The 16,315-nt window shown below is 45.3% G+C and overlaps 1 protein-coding gene across 1 annotated transcript in view; it reads left to right on the plus strand.

The window, feature by feature from the left end:
• Positions 1-2,073: 2,073 nt before the first annotated feature.
• Positions 2,074-16,315, plus strand: part of PTCHD1 (patched domain containing 1) — a 58,726-nt gene continuing 44,484 nt past the window's right edge. Inside the window, exon 1 of the mRNA XM_017514588.2 lies at positions 2,074-2,472. Coding sequence (XP_017370077.1) covers positions 2,122-2,472 — 351 coding nt within the window. The 5' untranslated portion in view covers positions 2,074-2,121. The remainder of the gene's footprint in view (positions 2,473-16,315) is intronic.

A 16,315-nucleotide genomic window follows, 5' to 3' on the forward strand; every position in this document is an offset into this window, starting at 1 on the left:
GGGCAGCGCAGCAGGTGCAGGTGTTGCTGAGGAAAGGTAGGAAGGAGGGTCTGGTATGGGGGAAGGGAGGAGATCATCAAATAGGGAGGATTTCCCAAAACGCGACTTCCTGTTTCCAACGTGCAAGTTCCCAAGTTCAGTTTGAGAAGTGAAGGGCCGCTAGGTGTAGGGGAGTCTGGAATGGGAACGTTAGGGAAATGCCTCCCGAAGACACCTTCTCCTACCCATTCTCCTCTTTCTTCCCTCACCACTCCCCTTCCTCCTCCGTCCCTATTCCATCTGCCTTCAGCTTTGATTAATATGCATGTCTAGCTCCTTAGTGCGGGCCACCGCCTCCCATTCGACCCCTAGCACTGGGAGGCTGAGCGGGAGGCTGAGCGCTCCGTGCACGGAGCCTGAGGACCCCTCGCCGTGCCCTGGACCCCACCGCCCTGGCCTGAGGGAGCCCCTCAGTGACCCAGACTCCGAGATCCCGCTCAGTCTGCGTTGCTGTGGACAGACCCAGGAGCTTGGAGCGCGAAATGAAACGCGCTAAATTGTACCTGTGCGTGGCCGTTCCCGCCGCCGCCGCAGGTCTTTCCCCGGGCCGAAGCCGGCGCCCGCCTTCTCGGGGAATTCTCCGGAGGGGGAGTGCGAGGGGAACCACGGTGACTGCCTGCTAGCTCACGGCTGGCTGGGGAACACACGCACACGCCCAACTTTGCCAAGCCATCGGCGCCCCCCGGGCTCCCCCGCGCCCCCTGCGGCTCAACACACTCCGAGACCTGTATCTCTCCTGGTCTGAGATAAGGTTCCCTCCACTCTCACACCTTCGCGGGTGGGGGAGGAGAGGGCGGAGTGAGGCAGAGAAGGGGGTTAATGCTACTGACTCCCTGGCCAGCCTTTCTCAAACACTCTATGCCCGCAGGGGCGCCCGCGCCAGCCACGCCGCACCAGGTCCCCCAGACCTGCTGGTGACGACAGAGAGAGGAGGAGGAGGAGAAGGCAGGGCGAAGAGCCGGGAGCCCGGGAGCCCCGGAGCCCTGGCGACAGACAGTTCTATCGACTGACCGGCATTATCAGCACTTTTATTACTAAAGGACTGGGTGGGGAGGTTGGGGGGTGTGCAACAGAGCTGGACAGCCTCAATCCACTCTGGAGCGACCCTAAATGAGGGCCAGAAAGATTCTCCAAGGATACCTTTTAAGTGGACGTGCTCCAGTCACACAGCCGGACCCCTTGGTCCAGCCGAAGCTACAGTGTTGGGGATATTTTAAACGGCTCTTATTTGGGAGGAGGCGTGATTTCCACCTTCGAGCGTCTTCGCTCCCCACCCCCTCTCCGCACCAGCCAGTGCGCGCCACCACCTGAGCCTGGCGAGAGCCGGGACGCACGCAGTCTTCAGCCTGCTCCTTTTCGCCTCGGGAGACTCGACTCTGAGCGGGTCTGCCCGACACCCATCCCCTCCCCCCTCCGGAGAACTCTTTACTTTTTGTTTGGAAAATCGGGGCCATTTCTTTCTTTATCTCTGGGTCTTCCCGGAGGAGGGCAGAGAAGGGGAGAGCGAGCTCCGCGGGCCGGGCCAGGCCGGGGGAGGGGAGTGCACAGAGGGGAGGGGACTGGGTGTAGCCTGGAATTCTCCGTCCTCGTGTTCCTGGGCTGGCGCGCAGAGTCTCCTGGCGCTAGCGCCGTCGCCGCTCCCCGCGCCACCCCATCGTTGGCCTTGGGGGTCGGGTGAGTGGGGTCACGACGCCCCGCGGGGGCTGCCCCGGGCTCCGCCCGCGCTGAGTGGGCACGCGGCCGGGCGACGTGGAGCCCCCCGGGCGGGGAGGCGGCGGGGGGTGGGGAGGGCGCACGCGATAGGGCGGAGTGGGTGCGGCGCAGAGGCCGCCAAGCTGGGGGGCTCTTCGGGAGGGCGCGGCCGCGGGCAGGAGGGCGTGTCTCCAGCCCGAGGGGACCCTCCCGAGGCGCGGCGCGGGACTCCCCGATGGTGGTGCCGCGGCTCCGGGAGAGCTCAGGGTCTCGCCATCGCCGTCGCCGCCGTCGCCGCCGCCGCGGGCGCCGCCGCCGCCGCCGCCGCCGCCGCCCGAACCCGAGCCGAGCGTGCGCCTCGCCCTCCTCCCGCGCCCGCTCTGCTCTAGGATGCTGCGGCAGGTTCTGCACAGGGGCTTGAGGACGTGTTTCTCCCGGCTTGGCCACTTCATTGCCAGTCACCCTGTCTTCTTCGCCTCGGCGCCGGTGCTCATCTCCATCCTGCTCGGCGCCAGCTTCAGCCGCTACCAGGTCGAGGAGAGCGTGGAGCACCTGCTGGCGCCCCAGCACAGCCTAGCCAAGATCGAGCGCAACCTCGTCAACAGCCTCTTCCCGGTCAACCGCTCCAAGCACCGTCTCTACTCGGACCTGCAGACCCCCGGGCGCTACGGCCGGGTCATCGTCACCTCCTTCCAAAAAGCCAACATGCTGGACCAGCACCACACCGACCTGATCTTAAAGGTGAGAGGGGGGCGGGTGCGGGCAGACTGTGCCAGCGCCGCGGCGGCGGTCGGGCTGGCTCTGCGCTGGGGTCCCGGCTGAGAGCGCCACCTCTCCTAGCCCAGGCGGCTGCCGCAGGGGCTCTCCTGCACCGCGCGCCCCAGGGCGGCCGCCTGGAGCCTCCCAGCCTCCTGGGCAGGGAGCGTCGGGGTCCGGGTCCAGACCTGCCCGCGTCGCCTCTGCCGCCACCCGCAGCTGCTGCAACAGTTGGGGCGGCGACGGCCACAGTGCTGTGGTCGGTGCGCTTGTTTTGGTCGCAGTGGGCTTGGGGGCAGGGAGGCTTTGGGGTAACTGGGCCAGGAAGGAGCAGAAGGAGAGAAGACATTCTGTAAAGTCCTACTACTTGAGAACAAAATACTATGCTTGGAGAGGATTCCGAGATACCCCTCTCTGTCCTCAATTTTGTTTCTCCCTTTTTCTGCACCCCCCGCCCCCGAGTGTTTGTGGAAAGGTTGTTGGTGGGAGAGGTTGGGAAAGGGCAAAAGAATGTGAAGCGGGATGGTGAGGAAAATGCCTCCTACCCGCCCAGAAAGAAATGTGGTCTCTGGCGAGGACAGGGGGCTGCCCTGCTGCTGTCTTCTCCGGAGCAGGGTAGCCATCTCTATCTTCTAGGGTACGAAATTATGTTTGTAATTCGCAGTTACTTCGTCTTTCACAGTAGCTCCTCAAGAAATGCCAAAACTTTGGGAAAAGAGGGAGCCGATCAATCCACTTTTATTTGGGTGCATCTGAGCATGGGGTTGAGGGGCAAAGCCAGAAGGGTGAGAACAGAAGTCGGGCTGTGTGGCCCCCGAGAAGAGCACGGGAAACGGAGCAGCTGGTTAGAGGGTGACACTCGCAGAAACCGGTTTTGCCATCAGCTTGAGGTGGGAATTTGGCGTGGAAAGTGAGGTTAATGGTGGTAACTTCCAGGAAGTTCCTAAGAAAAGCAGAGGAGTGAGGACTACAGATGGAAAAGTAGAGACCTCAGGAGAGAAAAGTAAAAATAGGTGAGAATGTTCCATCTGAATCCCTGACGGGGATTGTGGGGCTTGTTTACTTAAGGTTCTCCTTTGGGGAGGGCAGACAAGAACCAGTCCCAGCTGGGACTCTGGTGCAGAGGGATGGAAGGAAGGTGATGGTTTTGTGTGAGTCTTTAGTCCAGATCTGGTACTAGAAGCGGGTTAGATTTCTAGTCTACTTATCCCAAGGGGAGTCTGCCGGGAAACCTGGGGAACTCGTTCCTCTTCTTTTCCTCTACAGGTAACAGTTTATCCCTAGAGACAAGACAATTTTCATCTATTATTTCCCTCCCTCTGTTTGTTGACATGTTATCAATCAGCAATTAGTAATGAGGGGAAGCTGACTAGGGGCTCAGTGGAATTAGAATCTTCCCACACTCAGTGGCTCACAGATCACACATTTACTCATCATAGAGCCTTAATAACATTAATCCTGAGATGTTTGTTTTTCTCATGATTAGACTTCCGGCATCATTGGTTTTTTTTCTTCAATACTTTAGTGACTATATTGTGACACACAGATAAATACTGCTCCAAAAGCTTCCCCAAGAAAACATGTAGTAGATTCATCATGGGCGTAAGGAAACTATAATTTAACCAGTCTGACAGTTGGAAATGCCCCATGTTTTGATTGATGATCTACTAAATGATATTTCTCTTTCTGTGTTTTTTTCAAGGTGATGTTTCCATTGGCTTATTTCCCCCCTCACAAACTGTGACAGGCAGTTACCATTTACATTCACTCTCAAGGTTAATGAGACATCAACAAGCACATCAGATCTCTTTCAACTGGATTATTTCTTCCCTATTTGATTTTGATCAGTTCAGGACAGAAAACAGTATAATAAGAGAAGGCTGAAACTGGAGAGAGGGAGGCTTGGCTTTGCCTCCATGTCTAAAGGGCAATTTTAAAGGACAATGGTCAAGTCAGTGGATTGTTTTAAGAAGTGGGAGCGTTTTTCATCTTCTAGGTGTCTGAATAAAATCCAAACCAAGCCTAATAGTGGTCCGAACTCATTTCTAGCTGATGACTCTCTGGTTAAATGAGTGAATATAGCTTATAAAAACCCAGACTTATGAAACCAAGGGAAAGGTCTTCAATTTTAAATTATATATTCAATGTTTTCTTTCTGCATCCAGCCCTTATTTTTGGTAGGTATGGAGCCAGGGGACAGGAAAATGGACCTTCAGTAGTCATGGTAATGTAAAGTGTGGGAGTGAGCACTTTTTTTAATTTTGTTTTTCCATTTAGAGACATGATGACTTGTCCTTTACAAAAGGTGTCAGGAGTGAAAGAATCACTGCTGTTGTCGGTACTAGTGTTATTCTGATACCTCGTTACTGGCATCAAGGATAGCATTGACAGTGAACACTATACACACCACTGAAGAGTCCCTGCCTGTTTAATGGCATCGTATTTGAAATGAAGTGAAGTGGACAAAGCATAAGGAGGGTCTGAGGCTTTTTCAGACCCCGGTACAAAACACAGGAAGTAACTTGTAGGGCTGTGTAGGGTGTTGCTTCAAGCATGAAGATTAGACCCATTCTCTCCTCTTAATGTTTTGGGATTGTACCTGTTCAGTGAAGGCGGAGATCCCTCTTGGGATATTGGTCCTGCTATTTGCTGACAAAAAAATAGACTGGGAGTGATGACAGAAAACGAAAAGCCTGGCTGACGTTTTTAAATGTAATTGAGAGTATTACAGAAAAATATCTGTATTTGAAAATCCAGCTGATCTGGTTTGGAGGAGCTTTCTCGAATTTGCGCAAGTGATGTGATTATCGTACCCTGACACTATAGCCTAGAAGTTGACCCCACACCGAGAGGCAAGACTCTTCCCAGCATTGGTTTACCCGGAAGGCTACAGGGCAAAAATGTAATATTAGGCAGAAGTGGGTAGGACCTGGTGGCGCTGATAAGGGCTCAAGCATTATTAATTTCTGAACCTCTTTAAATAAATGCTGAAACATCTTCCTTTTCCTAGAAAATTAAATCTAGCTGATTAGATCTTTTAACAGAAAATCCATGATGTTCATCTCAAAGCAAATTTCAAAGTAGGCCCTCACTAGCTTTTATAGATACGTTTCTTTTCGATCACCTAAAATGAAGTGTAAGTAGGTCCCTTTGATAATTGATCCAGGCTGTTAACAAAACAATACTTGATATCCCAGAATCATCCATGTAAAGTGAAGAATCAGTACAGCCCAGTACTTATGATAATGACATCATCTTTATAGCACTTTATAGGTTATAAACATACAGTATGTTTAAATACAGTAAACTAGGAAAAATACTATATCCCATTTCACATATGAGAAAACTACTCGTTAGAAGTTAACTGACTTGACCATGGAAAAAAGACAAGGCTAGAACCAGAGCCGGACTGGATCCAGGGTTTTGGACTCCAAGCCTAGTGTTCTTTTCACCATAGTTTACTTTCATATGATACACTACTTGAATGATTTAAAATGTACATTTTTGTTATCCAAATGAAGTACAGTTGACCAAAGTTTTATATCCCACCCCATACAGTTGTTTGAATAATGGTAATTGGATCATAAGGATATTTTCTTGACTGATTCTGTCTGGTGTTAATTAAAATCCACATACAGAAACTCCAAATGCCCAAAGTAAAGCATAACGTATATGTAATTAATAATATACAAGGATAGAAAAATATCTTATTAGAAAAAATCTCTGGATGACTGAATGTAGCAGCTTCCTGACTGAGTGCTGCTCATTGGCAGGGTTCAGGTGGATTGAACTTTAGTGCTTTACACAGTCCCCAGCACATAATAAATACTTGTTGAATAGACCCTCCCTAGTATACTCAGACACCTATGTGATGAGTTAAGGAAAATTCCATAAATATGATTTTGAAATATATTTGTATAGTGAGATTTTTATTTTTCCAACTTTACAGACAGTTTCTAGAATTCTTTGTTTGCAAAATATCGTTCTTTCCTCCTTGATAACCTCTGTAGTCACATCAAAGCATATTTCAGTTTTAAAATTGAGTAGGGGCATTTCCTTCGTACAAAGTTCTCATCTTCAGAGGAAACTCATAGGATGCTTTATTCCAAACCACAGGAAGGATGCATCCTCACTTAGCAAACATTCTTCCATTTACTAGGAGATCTCATTTCGTTCAAATGTCAAGTTTCTGTTTTACTTAAACCTTTTATGTTTAAATTCATTAAACAGAATTAAGTTGCAAACAAGATTAATAAAATCTAACTTGAAGTTACTTACTTCAGGCTTTCCAAGAAGGGCAGCATAACTGCTAGCTCAGGGTCACAAAGCCTGAGTAGCTGGTTCAAGATGACAGCTTTTCCATATACTGTCTCAGTGCTTTTAATCATAATGGGAATCCCCATCATTTCTTTCTCCCTCGGTCTAAGGATCAGCAAATTTCAGCCTATTTTTGAACTTAGATTGAGTTTTTACAGTTTTAAAGGATTATAAACACAACAAAATAAAACCCAAGAAGACCATATAGCAGAGACTGTTCGTGGCTCACAAAGCCTGAAAGATTTGTTATCCTTTACGTTAAAAGTTCCTATGTTGTATTCTAAAACTTCATTACTAGAGCACTTTCAAGAAGTTAATACTGTTAACCTGTAAGGCAATAGTTCCCAAACGGGGCTGACTGTGCACCCACCCAGGGGACATCTGGCAATGTCTGGAGACATTTTTGGATGTCACAACTTGGAGAAGAGGCATGTGCTACTGGCATCTAGTGGGTAGAGGCCAGGTTTGCTCCTAAACATCCTGTGATGTGCAGCATGGCCTCCACAACAAAAAATTGTATATTCCCAAATGTTAATAGTGCCAAAGTGGAGAAACTCTCTGCCTTGCATGTTTTTTTTAAAGATTCTTTTTGGCTATATTGATTATGTAAAATGAAAAGATGGCAAAGAGAAATTCATAGAACTCTGGGGGCAAATATTATGACCTCTGAGGTGATGCTCTCTTGGGCAATTGAGCAGAGACCAGATTTTCCAATATAATCTTCCCCAAAATGCAGTTATCTTGCTCTCTTCGGTAGCTCTGTCCCCTCAGGTCTAAATCTCACCTGCTGTAGAGGAGCCCAAGAAACCAAATGCAGTATATCTGCTTGAATGACAAAGTGGCTAAACTGACACTGGCCTTTGAGACTTGTCAGTTACTAGAGTGCCCATTATTGGCATGCCTTAAGCATCAATCAGTAGCAGTTGCCCACTGAGGCCGGGCTTCTTCTGACAGTGTGTAAGACCCCACTGTGAGCAGCGACCCGAGAAGGAGGCAGGAGGCAGTGCTTTGTTGCCTATTCCAACCTCTCTGCTTTTTCAAGTATAAAATGACAATAGAAGAGCTCGCATCTAAGAAACACGGAATCAAAGAACCTTGGGTTTAGAATGCACATTAAAGGTCATCTCCACAGAGGCTGATGCTAGAATCTTCTCTTAGCATCTCAGAGTGCTTTGTCTAGTGACAGATGCTATGAAGCCTTGGGCAGTCCAGTCCCTTCTGGTGAGTTATCCAAGTGGCAGATACTCCTAGAAAAGACTGAGCCTGGGTCTGAAAGGCAGCATTTGTGCATTTGCTGGGTCAGTTGACTTTTACACTTTATGTTTGCCCTAGAGGAAAATTAAGGAGAGACTGAGATCAGTTTTCATTCTCCTTTCATTTCATAGATAGTATATCCAAATAATCTAAGCACAATCTCATCCTAGGATTGTCTGACTTTTAAGTATATTTCATTTGTGTGATTAGTATGTCAAATGCCCACTTGTCTCATTTGGATTTGGGGAGCAATCTTTTAATTCTCCATTCAGGTACACATTTGAGACAAACTTTGGTTAAACTGAAGTTTAAATAAAAACCCATAGTGGGAGAGGAAGCCCACCTCTGCAATGACTCATAGCATCTTGAAAGATGCCATATTAGAGTTAGGGAAGGATGATTATTTTTTAAATGACCACAAAAACTGAACCTCTTAGGATTCACCAGACCTATAAACCTCACAGAACTGTCAAGCATTGAACTGGTGACTCCTTATAAGTATGAGAAGGAGATATGCTAACAGAAGTGATTTGTTTTCTACCTGAGTGGTTGCAGTCCCTTGGCACAAGAGCTAGGGAAGTGTGAGATGCTGGTGAGCTGATCAATTCTGACTTTGTGGGATATGCCATCTGCTACCCGATTTGGGGGCTCAGTGTGAGCCCCAAGTGATACTTGAGATAGGCTTAAAGCAGACCTTTGAAGTCACCTGCTTCATAGCACATCACAGCAAGCAGGCCTGTCTGCAGCACTGCCTGTGTCTCCACCACATACCCGGAAGGCCACAGAACTACCGAGGAATCCTGCCAGACTGATTTAATGACCAGCAGGGGAGGTGAGTAATCTCTAACCTTTAAAAGACAAGAAAAGAAAAAAAGAGGAAATCAACACCAGTTGTTATTTCTTACGGTAAGCCCTGAATAATTTGTTATGCTTGGAACTTCTGAATTCATATTTTGAACAAAAGGAGGCAGTGAAGAAACAGAAAAAGCTATTTTTATCTTCTTGCTCTCTAAGAAATCCTCTTGAGAATATTGTTTCTGCTATTTTGAAAGATCCCCATTGTTAGTTCTTCCACTTTAACTTTAATTCATAGGCTTCAAGTATAGTTAAGATGATTTATTTAAAGTGCAGTCAGTTATCTTGGGAAGTGATATCAGAAAAGGCTGATAGGGGAGTGGGGAAGTAAAACAGTAAGTAGCAGGAAGCTAATCAAGAGAATATTATTAAGCTACTGTGGGCAACTGGGGCTTAGTCTCACCGGGGACCTCTGGGAGACAGTGTAGAATATGTGTTGGAGGAGTCTCAATTGTGGGTAGAGAAGCTGAATATTTTTTCCCCAACTCTAGCCATCATTGGTTGATTGAGTTGCATTTAGGAGCATTAAATTTCTGGCATTTTCATATGTTGTATTTCTCCCTATAATTTTTTTGCAAAGAATTGGGCACAGAGCTATTGGTGTTTGTAGCAAGCAACCTTAGCATGGAGAGGTGAGTATGAGCTGAGACTATATGGGTAGGACCCTGAGAGCATCTGCCCTAAGGGTCTTATATTCCTTTGGAGTTACACTGCTAGAGATTTAGGGCCTAGATTTCTAGGGAATGGATATTCATTCCTTTACTCAACAAGATGGCTATGACCCTGTCTCCATGAAGCTTGCAGATAAGAATGATCCAGCATAGCCATTTAGTTATTCTTCGGTTTGACAAGTGCCAGTGGATGCTGGTAAAGATGATTCCAAACAGGGCCTAGACACCAACAGAATGTGTGGTTTTAGATACCAAACCTCCACATTTGAGAGGCATATATTCAGCCATTCTAACCTTTATGAATACAGAAGTCTGCAGGCCCCCATCTTCACACATGTACTTTTGTTGTTCTCCCTAGAAGTGCCCCCCACCACTCTTTAAGGACCAGTTCACATGCTCTTACTTGATGAGGCTTTCTCAGATTCATGGCTTCTTCTCTCCCTTAAATCTATTGGGCTTTCATTCTTATCTACATTCTTTAATGCATAGCTGTAGACTCTTACATAATTTGCTGTATTGTCATGTGATAGTTTCTCTTAAGCAAGATAATGAACTCTTCAGGGGCCGGAACAATGTCTGACACTGCAAAATCCCTCCAAGAACTTAGCATAATGTGGAGTGTACAGCAGGTGCTTAATAAATTGTTACTGGTTGATGGTTTGTAAGATGGAAAATGTGTTCTCCCTCCCTATTGACTTATTTTGGTCAAATATAAATTTGCCTGGTAGCATGACCATGTGATTTCTTTTGCTCTACATTCATTTTTCATCCTTGACAAATCTTGGTTGCAAACTTGTTGATAAGCAATAAGCATCCATTCTGTTTCCAGATCTGCTGCCATTTATGTAAGGAGAAATTCTTAGAAAACCAAGTATCTCACAACGTTCTCTGGTCCGAGTACAGTTTGGGAGGGTACATACTTGACCGCAGTCCCCATTCAGCAGTCCACTTCCATGTGGGAAGGTGGAGTCCTCTGCGGTTCCCAGTGAGCACCCTGGAAATCAAGTCCCTACACTACACATTCCCTTATTTACTTGAAGAAAGTCTCAAAACATTTGCCACATCCATACTCAAATGTAAATAGGAAACACACTTTAAAAAAAAAATCAAGGACAAGTGGTTTTCCTGACCATAGCACCAGTGTTCAAAAGATCACCTTTCTAATGTTGCTCAGTCCCACTCTTCTTAAAAGTTGACCCAGAGTAACAGAAAGTATTGTTCTAAAAGGCAAACTTAAAAAAAATGATACTGGTACAAAATGCATATTTCTGTGAGTTTAATGAAAACACTGGAACTGCTAATTTTTCAGCATTGAAGAGAGATTCCTTTGCCCATTCTTCCATGAGGTTCTCCTGCTGTCACTAATACCATGGCTTTGTCAATTCTTTCTAATTGTCTCAAGAAAAAAAAATGCATCTCTGCTATAAAGCCATCATTATAAATGCTCAAAAACATTTTGTGATATTTATGTGAGGTTTGAGTTTTTGGATTTTGTTTTTGTTCTTGTGGTATAGGCAAGTAGTCATACTGAGTAAAGTTTGTTTGACTGCTCTCAGACTTTTTAACATGCACACACATCACCTAGGCATCTTGCTAAAATACAGACTGATTCAGAGGGTCTGCAGGTCTGCATTTCTAACAAGATCTCAGATGATGCTGATGCTACAGACCAGCAGAACACACTTTTAGTAGCAAGGCTCAAATTTAACTCTTGTGAACAGAAAACTGGATTTTGAATCAGGAAAGCCAACAAGCTCAAGTCCCAGTTCTCCTAAGTATGTCTTTTTGGGCAAGTCATCTAACCTCCCTGAGAAACAGGTCCCTTATTTGCACTGAGTGTAATAGCATCTCCTTCACCCACTTAAGGTAAAGATAGAATGAGATAAAGCATATGAAAGCACTATGTAACCATAGCCTTCTATAAGGTGTGTTATCATTATTACTATTTACTTTGAAAATGACTGCTATTTCCTCATATGTGCCAGCTCTTTCAAAGCCATAATTGCCAGTTGAGTAAATACACATGTAGCCATTTTTTTCTTTGATCCAACAGAAAATAATGGGTGCTTAATCTACATTCAATACTCATATTGCCAATTTGTTGGTCTTTAATGACTCCATCTGAGTCATTACAGACAATTGGATTCATCCTGCTGCTGAGCATGCAGCTCCTCTTCCCGCAGAAAGTTCTTAGGCAGGCAGAGCTGTGGATGGGGATGGGTGCATTGCATTCCAGCACACCACCATGGTTTCTCTGGGCTCAGAACCTCCTCTTCATGCTTGATGAGGCTTTGCACACAAAAGAAGCCTTCACTTCCTCCCCAGGGAAGTGCCTTTTGAAATCTGCCGGGCATGGTGGCTCACACCTGTAATCCTAGCACTTTGGGAGGCCGCGGTGGGCGGATCAGGAGGTTAGGAGTTCAAGACCAGCCTGGCCAAGATGATGAAACCCCGTCTCTACTAAAAATACAAAAATTAGCCAGGCATGGTGGTGAGTGCCTGTAATTCCAGCTACTTGGGAGGCTGAAGCAGAGAATTGCTTGAACTTGGGAGGTAGAGGCTGCAGTGAGCCAAGATCGTGCCACTGCACTCCAGCCTGGGTGACAGAGCGAGACTCTGTCTCAAAAAAAAAAAAAAAAAAAAATAGTTCTGAGAGGCTGCAGGCTGTGGTTTCATGGCTCTCTTCACCACATCTCACAGCACAGCATACCAAAGAGGGATTCTCCAGTAATTTAGGTGAGAACATTGATCATTCTCCTCTCTTACTGAATTTACAGGACTACAGTGTTTCCTTGGGAAATCTTGTCCACATAAGTAGATCTGAAAGCACTTCACAGGGAAGAGTGTCATTAGAATTGCCAGAGATTAGGAGCACCAGGCAAAGTGATAATTGTAAAGCCCTTTGAAACTGGAATGTTGCAAAATCTTGCTGACTGTGAATTTTGATCATTTAGATCAGTGTGCTTCCCCCCACCTACCCTTTACAAAATTTCTTTTTATAGGATCCTAAAATAAATCCATAATTATTCAGGCTCCACATCAAAGCCACCAAAGATTCCTCTGCCTATCTGGTTCTCTATCCCTAATCTCTTCAAACAAAATTAACCTCTGTGTAAGTGAGGGTTAGCAGTACTTCTCAAACTTTGTGCTTCTAAACTCCCTGGGAATTTCAACATGCAGATTCTGATTCAGTAGGTCTGAGGCAGTAGCCCTGACATTCTGCACTTCTAACAAGCACCCAGGGGTGTTGATGCTAGTAGTCTACAGACCATACTCTGAGTAGAGCAGTGGGTTAGTGGATCTAAGGAACCTTGCTGAACCTTTGGATATACTGACTACTCGGTTTTATTTAATTGCCTCTATAAGCTAAAGCAGTGACTCTCCAACTTGAGCGGACAGCCCTTGGAGAACTTGTTCAAAAAACTTGGTCTCTACCTCACAGAGTTTCTGAGTCTGTAGGTATGGGGTGAAGCCTGAGAATTTGCATTTCTTTTTTTCTTTTCTTCTTTTTTTTTTGTTTTTGAAACAGAGTCTCAATCTGTCACCCAGCCTGGAGTGCAGGTGGCATGATCTCAGCTCACTCCAACCTCCACCTCCCGGGTTCAAGCAATTCTCCTGCCTCAGCCTCCTGAGTAGCTGGGAGTACAGGCACATGCCACATGCCACCGTGCCTGGCTAATTTTTTTGTAATTTTTAGTAGAGACAGGGTTTCACCATATTAGCCAGAATTTGCATTTCTAACAGGTTCCCAAGGTGATGCTGTTCTTACTGGTCCAGGGACCACACTTTCAGAACCACTGCTATAAAGTATCCTAGAAATTAGCTACCAGGACTACTTCCAAAAATGCAGTCTCTCTCTCTGGAATCTGACCAACAAGATACAAGCAGGATGAAAAAGTTGTTTGTTCAGCACTTAATTCTGAGTGATGCTATATAATAGCTATTCTACTAAGGGTATCACATAAATCTGACTATTTGAAGTTTGCACTGTAAAGCAAGCATGGTGAACAGAAGGCCATACTCCACTGCCTGTCTCCTGGTGTTGGAGTTCAGGAGAAAGGGGCTGAGTAGAGGAAAGGACACCCTGAGAAGCAGGAAGAGAGATACACTCCCCCACCCCAATACACACACACACCGTGGATGTTGTTGCTACCATCTCCACATATGGGATTGTGAAAGCTTCCTTTCTTCTAAAGACTCCCCATACAGGGTCATCTGCCATTTGCCTTTTCAGGAACTTCCTTTAAAGCAAACCAGAAGGTACAGCAGGCACAAATAGGAGCTACATGCTGCATTTCTGAGACAGGGCCCCAGTACTGTGGTTGTGTTAAAGAAAAACTTACTCAAAACCCTTGTTAAAGAATGCTAAGGCACAGTTTATTCAGCAGGAGCCACTGAGATAGTATAGGGACTACTTCAGTGGGGTTTTGCAGTAGGGGAGAGATCCAACCCACTCTGAATACAACAGGAAGAGTGGGAATTTATAGCCAAGGAGCAGGATGGGGTGAGTGGATAGAAAATTATTAAGAGGAAACATCAGGGGGAAGGGGCAGATTCTGGCAAAACCAATCTGACAGGATTCTTGCTGAAAGCTGGCCAGGATGATCAGATATCATGTGAGAGATGGTCAGAGATGAAGAATTTGGAAAGATATCTAGAATGATCAGATATAAAGGGTGGGGGATTCTGGTTAAATGGATTGAGCAGAAGTCTTGCTAAAATTGGATGATGTAAAGGCAGAAAAGGAAATCTGAATGCCAAGGGTTCGTTGAGAAGAAGGTTCACAGAGTCTGAGCAGAGTTTGGTAAAGGAGAGTCATTGTCAGTTGTCAAAGTTGAAGTGTCCACAGGGAGAGCCCTGGCAGCTAGTGTTCAGAGTTGATTACTGTTTGATGTCAAGTGCTGTCAGAGGTGAGAGTTGCAACCAAAATTCAGTGGGTACCAGTTTTGGCAGAGTGGGAAAAGCATTGCTTTAGACCTCAAAGTTTTATGTTTGAGGCTGTGAACTATTAATGTGTCCTTGATCAAGTCATCTAACCTCTCTGGGGGGGGAGGGGGTTCTCAATTTCTTCATCTATAAAATGGAATCAGCAACATTATCATCCAGTCTTCTCCATTAACAAATGCTTACTCACCAGGGGAATGGACTTGCCAAAGCACGACTCTGAAACTTTATTCTAGGTTCTTTTCCACTTCAGCCCCCTTCAGCCTTCCTGCCTTACCTAAGAGTTGATGGAGGGAGAGTTAACAGGGGTCAGGGATTCAAAGAAATCAATTTGGAGCTCTACAGCCAGGGAAAGGAAGAGAAGACAGGAAAAAACTATACCACCAGAGAAATACTTGTGAAGGTCACAGGTCTACTACAAGACAGATTTCACTGAAAGATTTTATAGCAATTTCCCCTTACCACACTTTACTACCACATCAACAGAGTTCCAGTTTAATAATAGTGGATTACAGCTGAAAGAGCAAAAAGACACAGACTCTCTCTGAAGAGAAGTATGTGGGGAAGTCCAACGTCAACAGAAGAAACAAAAACAAGGACAGTAAAGGAAATTAAAGCTTCTGGTACTTATAGCTACAACAAACATTAAATATATTATGACTCCTAGATTAACATAAATCTTCCCTGTAAAGGCCTCTTATCTTAGATCCTATTAACTGATAAAAACATGTCTAGCCTTGAAGAAAAAATTATAAGGCATGCCAAAAGAAAAATAATATAGTCCGAAGAAACAAGGGAAACATCAAAACCAGACTCAGATATGGGAATTTAAATTCAATATCAGACAGGGAATTTAAAGTAACTATGATGGCCAGGCAAGGTGGCTCATGCCTATAATCCTGGCACTTTGGGAAGCTGAGATAGAAAGATAGCTTGAGGCCAGGAGTTCATAACCAGCCTGGGCAACAGAGCAAGAGCCTGTCTCTACAAAAAAAATTGTTTTAATATTAACAGGGCATGGTGGTGCATGCCTGTAGTCCTAGCTTCTTGGGAAGCTGAGACAAGAGCATCATTTGAGCCTAGGAGTTCAAGGCTGCAGTGAGCTTTGATCATGCCACTATACTCCAGCCTGGGTAATAGAGTGAGATCCTGTCTCAAAAATAAATAAATAAATAAACAATGATTAATATGTTAAGGGCTTTATTGGAAAATGTAGACATCAAAACCACATGGATAATATGAGCAGAGGAATGGAAACTCTCAGGATGATTCAAAAGGAAATGCTAGAGACAAACACTGTAACAGAAATGAAGAAAGGCTTTGATGAACTCATCAGTAGACTTAACTGCCAAGGAAAGAATCAGTGAGCTTGCATATAGGGCAATAGAAACATCACGAACTGAAACACAAAGAGTTAAAGAGAAAAAAAAAGGAACATCTAAAAATTGTGAGACAATATTATCAAAATGTATGATATACACAATTGGAATTCCAGAAGGAGAAGAATGAAGCAGGAGACATATTTGAAGTAATAATGGCCAAAAACTTTCCAAAATTAAAGACACCAAACCACAGATCCAGGTAGCTCAAAGAATACCAAGATAGATAAGTACTCATAAAACCACACTTAGGTATATCATAATCAAAGTACAGAAAACCAAAGACAAAGAGGAAATCTTGAAAGAAGGCAGGGTTGGGGGGAACAAGGATAAGAATTATATTAGAGTTATCAGGGAAAAAATCTGAAGAAGAGGATGAAGATAAATAGTTAAATGGTTGAAAGGAAA

Source organism: Cebus imitator, unplaced genomic scaffold, assembly GCF_001604975.1.
Source record: "Cebus imitator isolate Cc_AM_T3 unplaced genomic scaffold, Cebus_imitator-1.0 Scaffold527, whole genome shotgun sequence".
In the NCBI taxonomy this organism is placed as follows: Eukaryota; Metazoa; Chordata; class Mammalia; order Primates; family Cebidae; genus Cebus; species Cebus imitator.